Source organism: Necator americanus, chromosome X (genome assembly GCF_031761385.1).
Source record: "Necator americanus strain Aroian chromosome X, whole genome shotgun sequence".
Classification (NCBI taxonomy): Eukaryota; Metazoa; Nematoda; class Chromadorea; order Rhabditida; family Ancylostomatidae; genus Necator; species Necator americanus.
This window is the reverse complement of record NC_087376.1, coordinates 11,406,694-11,424,544: the sequence shown is the minus strand read 5'-3', so window position 1 is coordinate 11,424,544 and position 17,851 is coordinate 11,406,694. Positions and strand designations below refer to the sequence as shown.

At 43.1% G+C, this 17,851-nt stretch overlaps 1 protein-coding gene across 1 annotated transcript; it reads left to right on the top strand.

Annotated features, from left to right (window-relative positions):
* Positions 1-27: 27 nt before the first annotated feature.
* Positions 28-16,297, top strand: RB195_022392 (uncharacterized protein; the record flags this gene model as incomplete). Its single annotated transcript, XM_064209500.1, has 7 exons — positions 28-146; positions 223-325; positions 2,144-2,278; positions 13,779-13,843; positions 13,915-14,057; positions 14,128-14,231; positions 16,172-16,297. The coding sequence occupies 7 exons, from the start codon at positions 28-30 to the stop codon at positions 16,295-16,297; spliced, it is 795 nt and encodes a 264-aa protein (XP_064065381.1).
* Between the last annotated feature and the right edge of the window lie 1,554 nt (positions 16,298-17,851).

Genomic DNA, 17,851 nt, shown 5'->3' with positions numbered 1-17,851 from the left:
CACCTCGTTAGACGATTAGAGCCGAATATGAATGATGCAATGGGCGGGCATAAGACAAACGCAGCACAATGCTCTGCTGATGCTATTAACTGCTGCGCAAGGCAATTAACGATCGCCCTTGCCCTTGTCGTCTCCCCTAAGGATAGGTTGTTCGTTTTTGTTTGAGGCTACGGGTACCTAACGATACGCTTTTGGTTTATTCGCACCTTCTTCGAATATAAGAAATCTTCGACAGCATGTAACACTGTCAGCGCTGGTCGATCAAGGTGTGAACGCGTCATATGTGGGAACATCAGACAATTACTTCGAAGAAGCACCACTAAATGTAGGTTTTCCACAGGCCCCTCACCTTCCCATTATAAAGGGGATACTACAAGGTGATACTATATTGCCAAACCTGTTCGCGGCTGCTTTGCAACGGATTATGAAATAACTTGCGTGGTAGGAAAGGGACATATGTGTTGACTGAAGATTCCTCTCGAACCTTCGTCTTGCGCCCGATATCGTTCTTTGTTTCAGAAATACCAATGAAGCAGAAACGATGCTAAACGAATTGAGCGAAGCAGGGAAGAGAATACGATTGCGAATAAACAGAGACGAAGACACCGTTCATGAAGAACGCCTACTGCGAGGATGATGGAGCGCAACTTGAAGGCTCCCAAGTCGAGGAAACTTCGTCAGTCTACATTGGGCGCCCTACGGGTTTGGAGGACGCCTTGAAGGGAGAACTGAGCTGAAGGATGAGAGCAGCGCGGACTGCATTCGCATCCGTCAGGGAAGCTGCGGACCAACTGACAGATCGAGCTCTCTGTGTCCATCTTTGCGAATCGACTGTTCTTTCAGCGCTCTGTTACGCAGCTAAGACGTGGGCAGACACCGTTTCCACGTCCAGAAAACTACTCACTACACATACAGCCCTTGGTAGATGTCTTTGAAATTTAATCGGTGCACACAACACCCAACCGTTCTTCGCAGCTCCGACTTGCTACCAATGTCCTGCCTTCGCGACCCAGCGGAATATATATCGGAAGCGAAACATAGCCGGGCCGGTCACATTATGAGAAGAATGGACGATAGATGGACTAAAAGAACGCTAGAGTGGATCCCAAAAGATGTTAAACGCCCTCGAGGGAGACTGCAAACGAGATGTGGTGAGGTGTTCGCTACACGGATGGACTAGGTGAGAGGTTAGTTAGATCTGGCTCAAGCACCTCGTCAATGTCGCTCACAAACTTGATAACATTTTGGATGACGATAGCGAGGGAACGGAACAACTAGGAAAGATTCGGATCCCTCCACGTACAGTGAAGACGTGGTCTCTAAGTAAGTAAGTAAGTAAATGAGACGTTGTGAACCCCTTCATAGCCATGAAAACTGCATGTGTTGCATTTCACTCTCATGTATTCTCTCTTTTGTCTATTCTCCTGGTGATTCCTTTCTTGGTTAAACACTTACATCAGAAATTGGAAGTGCGCATGCAAACGGTTGCTTAAAGGCACGAATCTGGGGTGGTACGGGATTCAGGTGGGCTATGCTTATACACATGGTCGTAGATTGTGGGAAAGAGGGCGATTCCGTACATTTCTTCCTACTTGCCATAAAAAAGGGGCTCAAGATGCGGCGCGTGCGTAAAGCTGGCGCGTTCCAATAGAACTCGTTGTAGAAAACAGCGCCCCGGAACGCTCGAAGTCGCATCTCCCTTAGGTAATAAATAACGTGATCTCACGTAGAACCTTGTATTTATCAGTACGATGGTGTCCTAACGTCACTTCATGTTAGCGCATCATTCTTTTGAAACTGTTGCGAAAAAATAGAGGGAAAACCCATGATTCGAGAAATGTTTCCAAATTGTTGTGATATCGAAGGGGTATAGGTGTAAAATCAGGTTCTCTTAATATTCTCCAAATGTAGTACTGACGTAGCTGGGAAGAAGAGTATGAAACCATCGTTTCATTTCATCAACGTTTAATCATTGCTTGAGAATAGATTGTCGTTAGAAAAAATGCAAATTCAGTTTTACAGAAAATCTCACTACTTTTTAATTTATTGATGTTGAGTAACGCGGGAAGTCCGATTAGCCGGACGTTCAGAAAAATCCTGGCATATAATCTTATTCGGCATTGCTGATCTGATTAAATTCTAGTATCGGGACGTTTTTCGTTCATATGGCATTCATTACGGAAAAGGAGTACTTCTGCATGGCCCATGTGGTTGCGGGAAAACACTCCTTGCCAACGCCATCGCTACCGACTCCAGATTCAATTCCATCTTTGTTAAAGTAGGTCACTACAAAGGGTTTCCATTCTTTGAAATTTCTTGCAGCTTGCTCTTGATAGCCGAACACATTCGAATGGGTACGTTCATTTTTGCTTTAGAAAGTTCACTAAAATCTAATTTATCTCGTTTAAATCACGGCGCACCTCTTCACCTGAAGCTCATGCAATCCACTTAACCCAGTTTGCATGGAGAGCTTTGAAGCTTTCGCGCCCATATTAACCGGTAACCCATTCAACTGTCCGACTTCTTTGACGGTTGTACAGGTTTTTGTAAACTCTTTTCATTCAGGGTAGTAATGTAGATGCCTTTCTAGCTTTTTTCACCTAGTGAAGGTTGAAATTAAAATGAAGACATTAGGACTCTTCAGAGCTTGGTTTGTAGTAACAAAGAACTGCTGAGTTGTGACTGTACAAAATACTTCAATATATCTCTTCCATTAGTGCTACCCTACTTTCGGGGTGACTCGAGAGCCATGTTCGGCTTTCTACAAATCTCTGGTTGAAGAATTGAGTAATCTGCAAGGATGATTTGAATAAGAACTGTAGTCATTTACCATAAAGCCGACAAGGAAATAACAGTGAGGAAAAATAGTATATAATGGCGGACAAAACTTTCGTAATTTTCTTTCTCTTCGATCGGTTGCTCCAACTTTTCATTTTCTTTGAGTTAAATTTGATACATGCAGTCAAAAGTGGCATGAGAAATGCAATTTAATTTAAAAAGAGCGAAAATTGCAGAAGGAAAATTTGCAATTTCAAGTTTATGGGAAATAGCGCGGATAGAATTTTTGTAGTTTTTCAATTCTTGTGTTGGTCGCATTAGTTTTGCCTTCTGTTGGCGCCCTTTTATCATGTTCTGCACTTTCTTAACAGATTCCTTTGTTTTAGATATGGGACAGAAGCAAAAGTTGTTCAAAATGTACAGGAGTGTTTATTAAAACTTTTCAACATCTCTAGAAGGAGAAAATCATCCTGAAAGTCCCTAAAGCAGGCTGACGAAAGAAAACTTCTGGAAGGATTGATATCAAGATTCAAGAGAAGTTGGTAGCAATCCATGTTCAGCAGGATTTGTTCCCAAGATTTCCGTGTACTGTTCAAGGATGTTCATGACGTCCCAACATGAAACGGTTGGTTTCCGTAAAGAACAGGACGACCTAAGTAGTATTTGCGAAATACCACACTTGATTGAACATGATTGAGCAAAGGTGCTATTCAATGAGAAGTCGATGTTGTGCTTTTGGAATTCGGAACACAATTCGGAATTGATGCCTAGACTTATGCTCGATGCCTAATCAACACTAGATTCAATCTTAATTATCAAAATCCAATTGTGAGTTAATGTCGTTCTGTTGGGGCGGGTGTAGTGTAACGGTTAGAGGTTCCGCTTCCTGCACGATCGATCAAAAGTTCGAATCTGCTCTAGTGCTCAGTAAGCCTTTCATCCCTCCTGGGTCGATAAGTTGGTACCAGAATTGTCTGCGAGGATAAAAACACTGATTTGACACATCGGCTAGCCGCCGCAAGTCATTGTTTGGGCCATTTACACGTTTGTGAACCTCAAACGATTCTGAATTGAAGTGAATGTGGGGGCGCATCCCAAGCGGATTGATTAACGCCAGGAACTTTATCCTTTATCCTTTATCCTGTTCTGTTCAGTACAGGTGCGGTTACAAACGCGTCCCAGATCATCCTGTCCTTCCCGGAAACCAACTGTTTCTTATAGAGTTTTCTAGTGACAGTCGACAGGAACATGAACCACGTTGGGTAGTCCTGGGAGGCACACGGAAATCTTGAGGAAATTAGTCAATATTTTTAAATTGATTTCCTTGAGCTGTAGCCAAGATTGGTATTGATCGTCTTCATTAAACAACGTCTAACGTTTCGGCGTTATCGCCTTTGTCAGAACCTGAAGAATTCAAAGCCATTAGTGATTTATCCTCTCGAGCGCCTTATCACGTACAGAAAGCATCCAAACGGTAGGCAAACTCAAACAGCAACACATTGGCTAGTACTTATCTCATTAGCACATGCGCAATACTTGTCAATATTTTTTGAATATTGACTTGTTAAATCTGGATACGAAAAGCTACAAACATTCCTACGAATCTTTCTATACGAAGGAATCAATTCTTTTATCAATCAATCAATTATTTCATTAGTTTTCTCTAGTCGACCGCTCCTAGTAATCTTTAAGATAATGTTCGACTTCTAGAAGCGTTGAAAAATTCTAGCATCAATACATAGATTATAATTAGAAACTTAACGAAAAATTTTCTTCTTCTTTGCACCCGAAGAAAGGCTATGAGGAATAGCTCTTGCCCCCTTGTCCTCCAATTTCTCGCTTTTTACCTCTATCTTGAACAGAGAAGTTTGCTAAGAAAGCGCGGAACTTTATAAGAGAGCAGAAAGGGGAAGTATAATGAAAACAATGCAAGAAGTGAAAGAATGCGAAGCTTCTCTTCACATTATTTTCAATAAACCTGAAATTGCTAATTTTCCATCTGTAAATCTAGCCTTTTTTTAAATGGAATTGCATTCATTACATCACTTTCGCTCTATGTGCTAGATTTAGCCAAAAGAAAAAGATCGGAGCAAAAGCGCGAAAAGAAAAAAACTGCTAGATTTTTGTCCTACAATGTATAATTTATCGATATTGCCTCTATGACATTCAGTGCGCGACGTATCATAGCGCTTCGGGAATAAAACTCGGATACTCTGTGAGAAAAATTCCTCTAGCTTCCACCTCCTTCACTTCTTTCGCTTCTTTACCAAACACATGAATGTCATTGTGGGCGAGGTCGGGTAAATAACACGAGTATGGGAGACGTTGACACGAAGATGATTTTGAAGTAAACCTGCACCTGTTGTTGTTGTTATTGCATATGTTGCACTTTCGTTTTGCGATGGTGTTTGAAGTGTTTAATGGTCTAGCACTTTTGCGACTCAAAAAAAAAAACACCACGGAGTGCTACAGTAACGCGATGTATGTCAGCGATGAGATCACCATCATTGCTTTGATTCTGCTTTCTTTGTGTTCCAACCAAACACTGCCGCTCGGTAGTCATTCTTTGGGTCAAAACGATAAAATTTGCTAATTTTCAAATAATTCGTACGACGTTTCAGAATATTATTCTACTTTTAATGTTCTGACTTTACTCGCCCCTCGTACTTTGCTTGCACACAAGCAAAGCATGATAATTACTTTCCCCGCATTTTGACGAGTTCAAATTGATACAACATAGACGAATGCTCGAATTATGTACCGACTTGATTGGTGTCTCACTGCATGAAGATTTTTGAATGCATCATCGACCGCAGCATTTAAGACATATCCAACCGTCCACTAACCAGCGCGGTTTCGTCCAACTGCAGCACCACCGATGCCGACCGTGCTGCACGGCTCTTGATTTAGAGAACCGAAAACACCTGCACCTTGCATTCCACGAATTGGAGAAAGCTTTCGATCGCTCTACGATGACCTGGCACGTCGGTCCCGATCTCTGCATCAGAGCTCAGCCCTCTCTTCTCTCCTCATATTCGTCATGAACACCATGAAGGGGGATTTTCTGACGCTTGAAACATGGACGTCATGCCAGCTTCTCAAGGCAAGGAAGAACTGGAGCAACAAACTCAAGTGCGGTGCGATTGGGTAACAAGGCTTTGGCTACGTCTTAGCGGGAAAAAAAAGAGTACATGACGACTGATCGAGACCGGCGAGACTTTCGCTGTCAAGACTGATGCAGACATAGACCTTCCGTAGACCGACACTTTGAAATATCTTGGTTCGATGATCGGGTACGATGGCAACCTTTCACGTTACCACTCGCATAAACACTACATTGCTATCATATCGAGCTTCACACAGTTCAACCAGCGAATCCTTGGCCTGCTGTGCGGCTTCAGGCCTGAAGCATCGAGCTCCAGAGCGGTTTTGGCAACAAAATTTTCCTCCCGACGCAAGACGTGACCAAACCATCACAGTCGCGCTTCCTTCATCTTTTCAGTTATTGGGACGACACCGAAGATGGAGCGTACAGTGCCGTTGGATACTTCGTCTCTTAGCGTTACACCTATCCTCCACCTCAGCATCCGCTTCTCCAAGCGTGCAACACTTTCTCCAAGGCTTTAGTCATCGGCCAGTACCCGTACCCGTAAAGGGCAACAGGACGCACAACTGTCTTGTAGATCTTCGACTTCAGTCGAACAGGGACTTTCTTGTAGTACAGTTTTTTGTTTGTTTGTTTTTTTTTGCCATTTTCCATTTCATCCATGCCGCATTAGCATGTACTCGACCTTTTTGATCAATGTCGCCTTTGGAAGTCACTTCGAATCCAAGATACTTGAAACAGTCCACCATGTTTAATTTGGTGTCATCGAAACGAATTGAGCCATCTTCTCTCCTTGGTCCGAATTCCATGTACTACGTTTCTAATACATTAAGGCGCAATTTATGTTGCTGCAGCCGATCCTTCCAAGACTATTTGTTTTTTGAAGATCATCTCGAGACTCTGACGCGAGCATAACATCGTCGGCAAAGAGTAGGGTCCACGGATGCTGGTTCTGGATTTCCTTCGTTATCGTGTTCATGCACAGTATGAACAGAGAGTGATTAATCCTGATGAACCCCTACTTGTACATGGAATGGCCTGCTTGTTCCAGCTGCTCACCGAACAACGCTGGTAGGCTTCGCATAAAGCAGCTTCGTTCACCGCAATAATCTTCTGGTACTCTTCTGGTCTATGCGACCCCACGGACACCTTTAACAGCTCATGTGGGACACGGTCGAAAGCTTTCTCGAGATCAAGAAAAGCAAGATGCACACAATTCTTCTCTCGATATTTTTCTCGAGGAGGATGCGGGCAGCATGGATAGCATCCATAGTGCTGCAGCTTTTCAAAAAGCCGCACTGGTTAAGTGAAACGCTGACAATCTTCCTGAGACGAGCTTCCAGGACACGCTCAAAAACCTTCATCGTATGGCACAGCAGTCGTATAGGCTTGTACGAAATGTAGCCAGCAATGTCTCCTTCCCCTTTCCAGATAGGCACGGTCACGGCCAAACTGGAGTCTGTCCTTCTGCAACGGTCTTGTTAAATAGAGTTGCGAGCTACACGGACCCTCGATCTCTTAGCAGCTTCCAGACATCAGTAAGCATGTCATCAGAACCGGTTGCCTTGTTCGACTTCATTTTTGCGAGGGCAGCACTGACTTCGACGGCAGTAATTGGTAGAACAGGACCCTCGACGCTGGGAACGGTTGGGATGGGAGGATGACAGAACTCTTCGTTACACAAGTGATTGTAGTACTCTCGCCACCTCTCCAAGATTTGATCAGAGCAACCCAGAACGATGCCATCAGCTCCCTCAACGATGTTGGTGTGCTCCATATCCAACGTTGAGTGGTAACGCGTTCTGACACTGCCCGCTCGCCTTCACTGGTATCAAGGATGTCGTACACAGCTTTGTAGCGGTCGGACTTCGCCTTGGAGGCTGCCCTCTTCGCCTCCCTCTTTGCCGCTAGGCAAGCACTACGACCTGCAGGCTGACGTGTCCTCCACCTGAGCTTATATTTGGACTTCTTTTCACGAATAGCTGCTTAAACGTCCTCGTTCCAAAACCACGTAGTCTTTCGTATATTGGGCTTACCTAGAGTCGTTTTTCCTAGAATGTTCGCACTCAAGGGTATGACGCTGGAAGTGGACGACAACAACTCTCTACACTACTGGTGGGGTGGGAAAGTGCAGATGCAGCCAACAACGCGGAGAATACCTCCTTTCGATCCTTCGGATTCTAACATTTGATGCGCTATGTTTCAGTCCTTGGATGTTTCTTCTTTGGGCGGAAGATTTTCAAGTCCATGACATGCAGATGGTGTTCGCGGCGACATGTTCTGTAGAGATGACTTTGAATTCTGCAGAAGTTGACAATCCAGATTTTCATTCTTGCAACGCGAGAACAGTGTCCTCAAGCACCGACCTCTCTGCCTTTCTCGAAGCTGCAGAGTGCACCAAATTTCACGTGATTACTCTGTAGAACAGGAGCAACCAGAAGATTGAGAGTGGGTCTAGGGCAATCTCTGACATTATCCGGTCTAACGCCAAATCCACTCTACGCGCAAAGTACGATAGACTTTTGAGCATGAATCGCGACGCTGCCTGTGAAAACAATACATCCACAGACTACCGACTGGCAATAAGTTCTAATCAAAATGCAAACATTGACCGAACGGCTAGAGTCGCAGTAATTGGTGATGCTCATGTTTCCGATAATGCCATGAATTTCTTAGGCCTAGGGTCCTCATTTTCGATAGCTCAGAATATCAGTGGAGGAGGGGTCTTCCGTAAAGTTGTAGGAATCCTTCAAATACTAGGGGGCTAACTTAGGATCAAGACCAAAGATGGAAACACATCACAATTCATGTTTATAAGCAGAGAGTTACTTCCACCTGTCCCGTTCCCTCGTACTTATAAAGAACCAGAACCAGTTCTTGAAGCGGATGTAAAATATAGAATTGTATCAGCGGGAGTGTTAGCTGCTGTCAAATAACGTCGAAACCAGCGGAATCAATAGTGAGGGTTTCGACAAGTCCGAGAACAAATATCCAGTGGGACACTGTGTATCTCGGTGAGCGACAAGACAGGAGAGTTTGTAATTATGCCACAAGCGAGTCGGTAAGGCTGCTGGGATTGACGAAAGATAATCCTTAGCAATTTATAGAAACACCGAACTGTTCCGCTTTCACCACCTGATTAAAATGCATAAGCTTTCAAGGAACGACCTAAGATCAATATCAGCGGGGACTCATAAAATAGGGACTGTAATAAGTTCTTTAAGAGGACCAACAGATTGTATCCCTTGGTTTCTAAATAGAATTGTGAGTCAACTACTACCAAAAGTGTTCTCTCAGTTTAAAGCAGTTCAAAATTCCTTGGACGTCTTAAAAAGGCCAAATTCGAACAAAATTGTGTCATTGAGTCATTTGACGTGACGTCTTTGTACACAAATGTTCAAAACGAAAGGGCGTTACAAGCGTTATCTGAAGTTCTACATAGATACGGCCATAGTATGCAAACCTATGGTCTAAGCAAACAACGCATAATGAGCCTGATCAACGAAAGCCTTCAATGCAACATTTTCATGTGGCCAAGGAAATTCTACTCTCTAATACGATGACTTGCTAAAGGGCCAAAGGCTTGCTCCATTTTTTGTCATTTGCTTTGTGAGCAAAATAGAACAACCAATAAACGTCTTCCACAGATGTACTGCCGTTATACCGATGATTGGTTTATTGCAACATCAACGCAATCCGAAATGCACGAATGCTTTAGAATTTTGAATGAACGATCCCAGTGCATAAAACTCACGAGAATAACCAAAAGATGGTTGGCTGCCTTACTTAAATGCTCAAATAAAACTGAAATGGTATCACAAGGAAAGCTCGGAAAACATACTGATAAACGCAACGTCAATTCTTCCTATTGGCACGAAAAAGGCGACTATCCGAAATATGGTTAAAACAGCAACAATAGTGTGCACAGGGGATAGAGAACGGGAAGAATCACTCGAAGTAGCCATAAGCATAGCTAGTTCAAACGGTTACACGAGATCGAAATCTAACACCCAATCTCGAAATACAAGCAAGACAGTGAAGATCCCAGGTGAAAGTGGAATTCCTCTGTGCATTACCTTCGTCTCTGACTCCTTAGCTGCTGCTATACACCGGACTCTTGCAATCACAGTTGAAAGATGATGTCGTACTGGTGAACATCCCGAACGACAGCATCAAGCGATAGTTAGTTCGCAATAGATTCTACGGTAGGCAATTTGTGTCAGAATGTTGCGTTGCTTCCCTATTCGGTAAGACTGGAGATTGCACTAAAATCGGAGTCATCTATCAAATATAATGTCTGACATGCAACGCCATCTGTATTGGATAAAGTGGAAGGATGCTGAACCTGGGTATCAAAGAACATTTGGCTGGTTAAAGGCGTGAAAGTTCGACAACACCATTAGGGCGCCACAAAAATGAGAAGCGTGATCTAAATGAGTTTGAAGTAAAGTATACGTTATTAGCGCACGAGAACGAAATATCGGCTAGGAAGGCATTGGAAGCATTCTGAATTTCCGCCAGGAATCCAGTCAAGAATAAAAAAAAAAGAGTGCTTATCAAGTACCAATCACTTCATGCCGTTCATAACACTGTGAGCTATAAGATTGTTCCACATGCAGTTCCTTAACGTTATCCAGATATCAGCACTTAAGGATACTGCACAGTGCGTAGATCTCATTCGCCTTGGTGACAATCTGTGAGAGCGCACTGGTTCACCAGCCTCGCTAGTCGGTGAGACTGGTCGGTTTGTTTTCCTTTTAAAGGTCTTGCGTGGTGTACTCAGAACAATGTCGAAGCTTGGCAAGGAGAGAGGAGTTTGATGGGATATGCATGGCATTGTAGACTTCGAACTATTTTCAGGAATTTGATAAAGACGAGTGTCGAAACGTCAGGCCAGTAATAATGTTCCACCTAAACCTCGTTCGCATAACACAAAAACATGGAAGCAATAACTGATTATTCCTTCAATTATACAAATGCGTTGAAAGATCTTGTCATAAGCATTCACAGATCACAAAACCATCATATTCTCTTCTAAAATATTCTCATTTAAAACTTTCCAAAGGTGGAGTTCCCTTTTTTTGCAGAGTCCAAGAAGCTAAGAAATAGTTGTTTATGATCCTCTTCTAGCTAACACATTTTCTAATAACTTTTTTCAAGCAAGTTTTAGTGATATAACGTATTTAAAATTAACAAATATATCCTTGAATTTGGTTTTGAAGAAGACATATGATAATGTTTGAGAGCTTCACCTTTCATGTTGATAGTTTTTTTGTTTCTTTGCAATTTCCCATATGTGGATTATGTTCATTTGTCTGTTGTGTGTATGTTTTTTCGTTGAGAATCACAAAGTTTCCAGTGGACCGGCCAGTTTTTCAAGCTCTTGTGAAAAAACTACGTAGCTTGACAAACTTCAACATATAATTCTTTTTTTTTCGTCTTGTTTCAAAAAAAGTTCCTCAGCATCATCATATGTTTTCGAGGAAAAATGATGGACTTGACCTACGTGACTTAATCGGTGGGCGTGTGTTACGGCCTAACGCGGTTATCCGCATCTTCGCCGGGGTGTGTCATCCTTAAACATATCCGAGCCCATCCTGTTCGATCTTCAGTTAGAGTTCGCATAGAATCTACCCATCCGTCGCTATTCCACAAGCGGCGCAACTTCACGTCTCGACTGAACTGCCTGTCAACGATAAGTGTTCTCAGATCTTCCTTCACCGCCACTGTCCAGAACTTTCTTTTACGATCAGGCCCTTTCCAATTAGGATCCGGAAGCATCCTCAGAACTACTTGGAGAAGACGATTAGACAGTCTCCTCATAACGTTACTAAAGAAGCGAAGACGGTTTTCCATGATTACTTCAGAACGTCGGGCAAGATGTCGACGTTTTCCACGTGCCATCTGCCGCTACACCATGTTCACTTCCGAGGAAAGTTCTTCGTTACGGCACACCATCAGTCAAATGTAGCCTAGCAGTCGTCTAAACAGCCTTCTCTCGATGCAGTCAAGCTTTTCCATCATCGTCGTCGGAGCTGCTCAAGTCTTCGATCCCTTCGTCATGAAAGGGCGGATTGTAGATAGGTAGACTCGCAGCTTGACTTGTTAGCGATGAGGGTCAACCAGAGGCACTTGGTCAATGAGTTGAATACCGAGTTGGCTTTAGCGCATCTTTGCGGAATATCTCCCTCATAGCTGCCAGCATACAGCCCAAATAACAGAACTCATCAACGAGTTCGATAGGTTGTCCATCAACCCTGATTCCCGTTGAGGGTCTCGAGGAGACCCACATCTGCTTGCATTTATCAGGGCGTAGTCGCGGTCCGTAGACTGCAGCTAATTTCGATACAAGGTTAACATGTTGTAACTCCGCGCTGCTAGAAGCGAATATTACTACATCGTCGGCGCATTGAGAAGACGGCCTCTGTGAGGAGAGTCGAAAGCGGCTTCGAAGTCTAAAAAATGCTAACTGAAGAGGCTTCGAATACCGCTGCCTCACTTCAATCACTCTTCTCACAATAAACACCTGATCAATCGTCGATCGACCAAGCCGGCTTGCTCGTCACGGGTGGTTTCTTTGCAATGTCGGATTATTCGATTCAGGATGTTCCGCTCCAAATCCATGTACATTACACGCAGAAACGGTATTCCTCGGTAATTACTGGGTTCCGTAACGGATAGCCTCTTGTGGAGAGGAATTACAATAGCATGTCTCCACGAGTCGGGAATCCTTTCGTCAGTCTATATTGAATGGATGATCCTCGTCTTTTCACGAAACCCGGAAGGAGGAAGAGATTTCAGCATTTCTGCGCTAATTCCATCGTCTCCACCAGATTCTCCATTCTTCATTTTTTGAATACGGACTAGAACCTCCGATTCCTTCGGTGGTGTATGTTTGTCTCTGCGCGTGCGCGAGTTCAACTAAGTGTTGAAATGCTCCCTCCAGATGGGCAAGGTGCCTCCCCGACAGCGACTCCGTTGGCTGTGTTCAAGACAGGCGCCACCTCTCCATCTTGCCGCTATACTGTATTAGCAGAGCATAGGCTTTTCTCGCGTTCTTGTCCTCCCAAGCCTTCTCAAACTCTCGCCCTTGACGTCCATTCGTTCTCACGATCACGTTTCAGCTGACGACGCAAGCTCCTTCTCAGACGCTTCTCCTGGTTGAAGTCATCAGTAGTGCGGGCAACACATATAGAATTTTTTGTTGATTTGCTTAAGCTGTGGCCAAGATTGGTATTGACATTTATTAACAGCTAACGTTTCGGGATTTTCACCTTTGTCAGAGCCCGGAAAAATCAAAGCCATTAGTGTTTTATTCTCTCAAGCGCCTTATCACCTACAGAAAGCATCCAAACGGTAGGCAAACTCAAATAGCAACACATTGGCTAGTGCCGTTAATTAATTATCAATACCAATCTTGGCCATAGCTGAAGCAAATCAATAAACAGCTACGTTTTCGCTTTTTTTGGACACGATATAAGGAGACTAGCGGATCGCCTTGCCCAAGTTGGCTTGAGGATGCTCCCCGACCTAAACTGGAGAAGACTAATTAGGCGTGAAAGAAAGTTCTGGACAGAAGTGGTGGAAAGACCTGAAAAAAAACGTGGCATTGGCAGACAATTGAGGCGAGACGTAAAGTTTCGTAGATCGTGGAATAGCGGATGGATAGATTCTGCGCTAGCTCTAGCGGAAGGCCGAACAGGATGGACACAAATATGTTCAAGGACCGGAGACATTTTCTTTCTTCTATCACATTTTTTACTTGTTTGGCCTCGTACGGTGTCAAACTACCGACGTAGTGATGAACTCCTACCAATTTGATAACCGACGAATATTCAGTCAGTGGCTTAAGACATCTATTCGACTTCAAGTTCATGATACGATTTGATTTCAGGGACCAGAGCTGCTTTCGAAATATGTGGGAACAAGCGAAGAAAATATCCGAAACGTTTTCAAAAGGTATGGAATTAATCTACATCAAGTGTTGCTGTATTTGTATCTCACTATCAAAACCCATTTGTCCTGTCCAGAGCACGTGCAACTGCTCCATGCATCATTATTTTTGATGAACTTGATTCCTTGGCCCCACAACGGGGAAGTGACAACACCGGTGTGACAGATCGCATTGTAAACCAGTTTTTGGCAGAGATGGATGGGGTTGAAGGCTTACAAGGTGAACATAAGCTAAGAATTATTGTACAAATATATCCTTTGACAGCATTGCTCTGTTCCTCTTGTTTCAGGAGTATTTGTTATTGGATGCACGAACAGAGCAAATTTAGTAGACGCCGCTTTACTTCGACCAGGTCGGTTCGATCATCTTGTGGAGTGTGGAATTCCTAGTGAGGTACATCGATTGCATACTAATCACTCTGAAAGCTCTATTCACATTTTAGTTATATATATTTATATTTATATATATCCAAAAAATTTTCAGCATTTATATATATATATATATATACATATGTACATATATATAAAGGATAAAGTTTCTGGCGTTAATCAATCCACTTGGGATGCGCCACTGCGTTCACTTCAATTCAGAATCGTTTGAGGTTTACGAACGTGAATCTGACCTAAACAATGACTTGCGGTGGCTAGCCGATGTGTCAAGTCAGTGTTTTTATCCTCCCAGACAAGTCTGGTACCAATTTATCGACCCCGGAGGGATGAAAGGCTTGGTGAGCACTAGGGCGTATTCGAACCTCCGATCGATCGTGCAGGAAGCGGAACCTCTAACCGCTACACCACATCCGCCCCATATATATATATATATATACATATATATATATGCATATATATATACATATGTATATATATGTGTATGTATGTATATATATATATAAAGGCGCAATCGGTTAGAGGTCCGTTGTAGCCACACGGTTGAGGGTTCGAAACCGCCCTAGTGCAAACCAAGCCTTTCATCCCTCCGGGGTCGATAAATTGGTACCAGACTTGTCTGGGAGGATAAAAACACTGACTTGATCATCGGCTGGCCCCCGCAAGTCATTGTATAGGCCAACACGCGTTCCAAAACCTCAACGATTACGAATTCCAGTAAAACGCGTTGGCGCATCCCGAGTGGATTGATACGCCAGTGACTTTATCCTTTTACTTTATATATATATATATATATATATATATATATATATATATATATATATGCTAATAGCAAACAAGCAATATTTCGCCGAGTCTATCCAGGAAGCAAAAATTTTCAAGGAAACATCCTATTCCTAATCCCACGCCAATGCATCGCTCTGGCCTACGTGAGATACGCGAACTTCCAACACTTGGCAAGATAAAGGTCACAGTCAGCGATAAGGGAGGAGAGTTTGTGGTTATATCACGTGAATTAGACATGGTCATCACTCGAAAACATCTAGGTGACGCTATACTCTGCCACTCTTCGTCACATAAAGAGTTCATAACACAAAATCGTCATCTCAATATAGCTTGAGACCGGAAAGGCTGTGAGGTTACATAAAACAATGATCACAAGGCTGGAATACGAATTCAGTTCTTGCCCGGTTCTATACGTACTAATGAAAACAACACAAACACATGAACTTTCTTCTCTGCTATTCTCTCAGAAAACCCAAAGGTATTCAAAGTACGTCCTATCATAAGTAATGTAGGTGGTCCTAGAATATCTTGGTTTTTGAACGCTATACTTTCACCATTGCTCAAATATGTTCCTGCACATCTATCAAACACCAACATGTTTCTTGAGCAACTTCGTAAAGCGCGTTCAGAAGTAGAATGTATTATTGGATCTTTCAATGTCACATCGCTTTATACAAATGTTTCAAACAGCGCTGCAATGACAGCTGTGTTCGAGCTACTCGTACAACATCGAGACACTTTAGACATGCATGGGTTTTCCATAGGGCAAATTATGACGCTCCTGGACGAATGCATGGAGTGCTCCATTTTTCGTTGGTCGGGACACTATTACAGACAGGTCAAGGGTTTGGCCATGAGACAAAGGTTAGCTCCCACACTAGCCATTGCATTCATGTCCAAAGTAGAACAACCCATTCTGGAATGAAAATCTTCCCTGTACTTTCGTTACATTGATGATTGCTGCATTGTATGTCCCTTTTAAGGCGAGATGGACACTTGTTTCGAGCTTCTGAACCAGCAGTTCCCTTACATACGGTTACAAATATAATACATACAAAGGAGGAGCCCAAGGAAAACTTCCTGGCTGTCCTTTCTTAGTGTGTAAATACACTGGTCCAACGTTGAATGGAAAACACGATATTTCCGAAAACCATGTTTAAGGCAACCGTAAGGGTGAAATCTGATAGCCAGGAGCGGATCAGTGCGGTCAACCTAGTGCAACGTATCGCAAATTGTAACGGTTACATTGCTAATGTACCGCGGAGGCCACGTCTTATTGCGCAGTGAGATTATGCTACAGTAGATGACTCGAAAAAGATCAATTTCTGCTTGCCTTCCATAACCGACGACCTGAATAAGGTGATAAGGGCCAGTCTGGTTATTTGTGGTGTCGATGACCGAGTGAGAATTGTGGAAATACTTCCAACAAATCTCGGAAAACAATTAGTTCGAAGTAAAATGCACGATTGCTTTTATCTTACTCCACATTGCGTAATATGCCCATTCGGCAAGGAAGGCGACTGCATGGTCTCTGGTGTAGTCTGTCCAATTTCGTGTAAAACATGTGGAGACCAATACATCAGCGAAACAGGGCGACCGCTTTGTGTTCGTATTAAAGAACATCTGAATGAAATGAAACAGTCGAATGAAGCGACCACTCTCCGAGCTCAGCGCAGATAATGTCATCAAAATGCTCTTTTCTGCATTACTGCCACGATCCTATCGCACAAACCCGAAATTACAGCTTGCAGAACTCTAGAGGCGTTTTGGATAAACGCAGAAGGTCCAAAAATGAATAGAAAAGAGGATTGCACAACCGTGACCAAAGAGTTGACTCTGTATCAAGACCTTCGCAGGTTTTGATCTAAGGGGTCATATGCGGGTCACATCCTAATTAGTATTAGCGGAGCGATCTCACCACGCGGATGTCCGCTAGGATCACAACGCGGCTACTGAGGTAGGCACAACGATTTGGGCTCTTTTGGTTTTTGTTTCCAGATGTATTATCTTAGGGATGATGACTTGTTCTGGATGAGGCATTTGAAATGTTATGTTGGAAACGTTCTGACTTTCCAGGCTTTGACGAAGGCGACAACGCTGAAAAGTCTGCCGTAATTAAGAGTGTTAAAAATCTTTGCTATTGCTTGACAATCGAATACTTGCAGTCATTATGCCAAGATTCACGGAAGGATATTTGTCGATTTGTAAATCATTGTGCACGTACCTGGATAGACTTGGCGAAATATTGTCAACTGGGTTTTTTTGCATACACCGATCAGGAATGTGGTAACCACTTTGCCGGAAGAGGTGTTTATAGCACAGTTGACAAGCCAATCAAGCTCTTCATCCTTCTGGGTTCGAGAGAATATCACAAGACCCCTCTGGGAAAATGAAAGCGCAGACTTGACACGTCAAGTCATCGTGTAGGCCTAACACACATTAATAGAGCTCAAATGGTTCTTAATCGAGGTTAAATGCGTTGGTGCATTCCAGGCGGATTAACTAGTGCTAGAGCCTTTATTCCTTTGTTATCATCGGAAGTATCAATATCAACAATTTACGGTTCTCTGCTTTGCGTCTCCCTAAGCTTGATGAAATTTCGTATATACAGGTTTTCCTGTCTAATTATAAATATGTTAACTACCTCTGGCAAAATGTTTGTAAATAGGATATAAAATAAGCTGACTTTCTCAGTTTAAAAGTTAAGCGGAACTAAAAGAACCGAAAAGGTTCGAGTAGAACCTCTTCGCAACCATATCCATCTCACAACGAGAAGTGTGATTACCACTTTCTTTCAAAAAGGCTCTAACAGGAGCAGTATATTAGCGAAGGTCCATACGA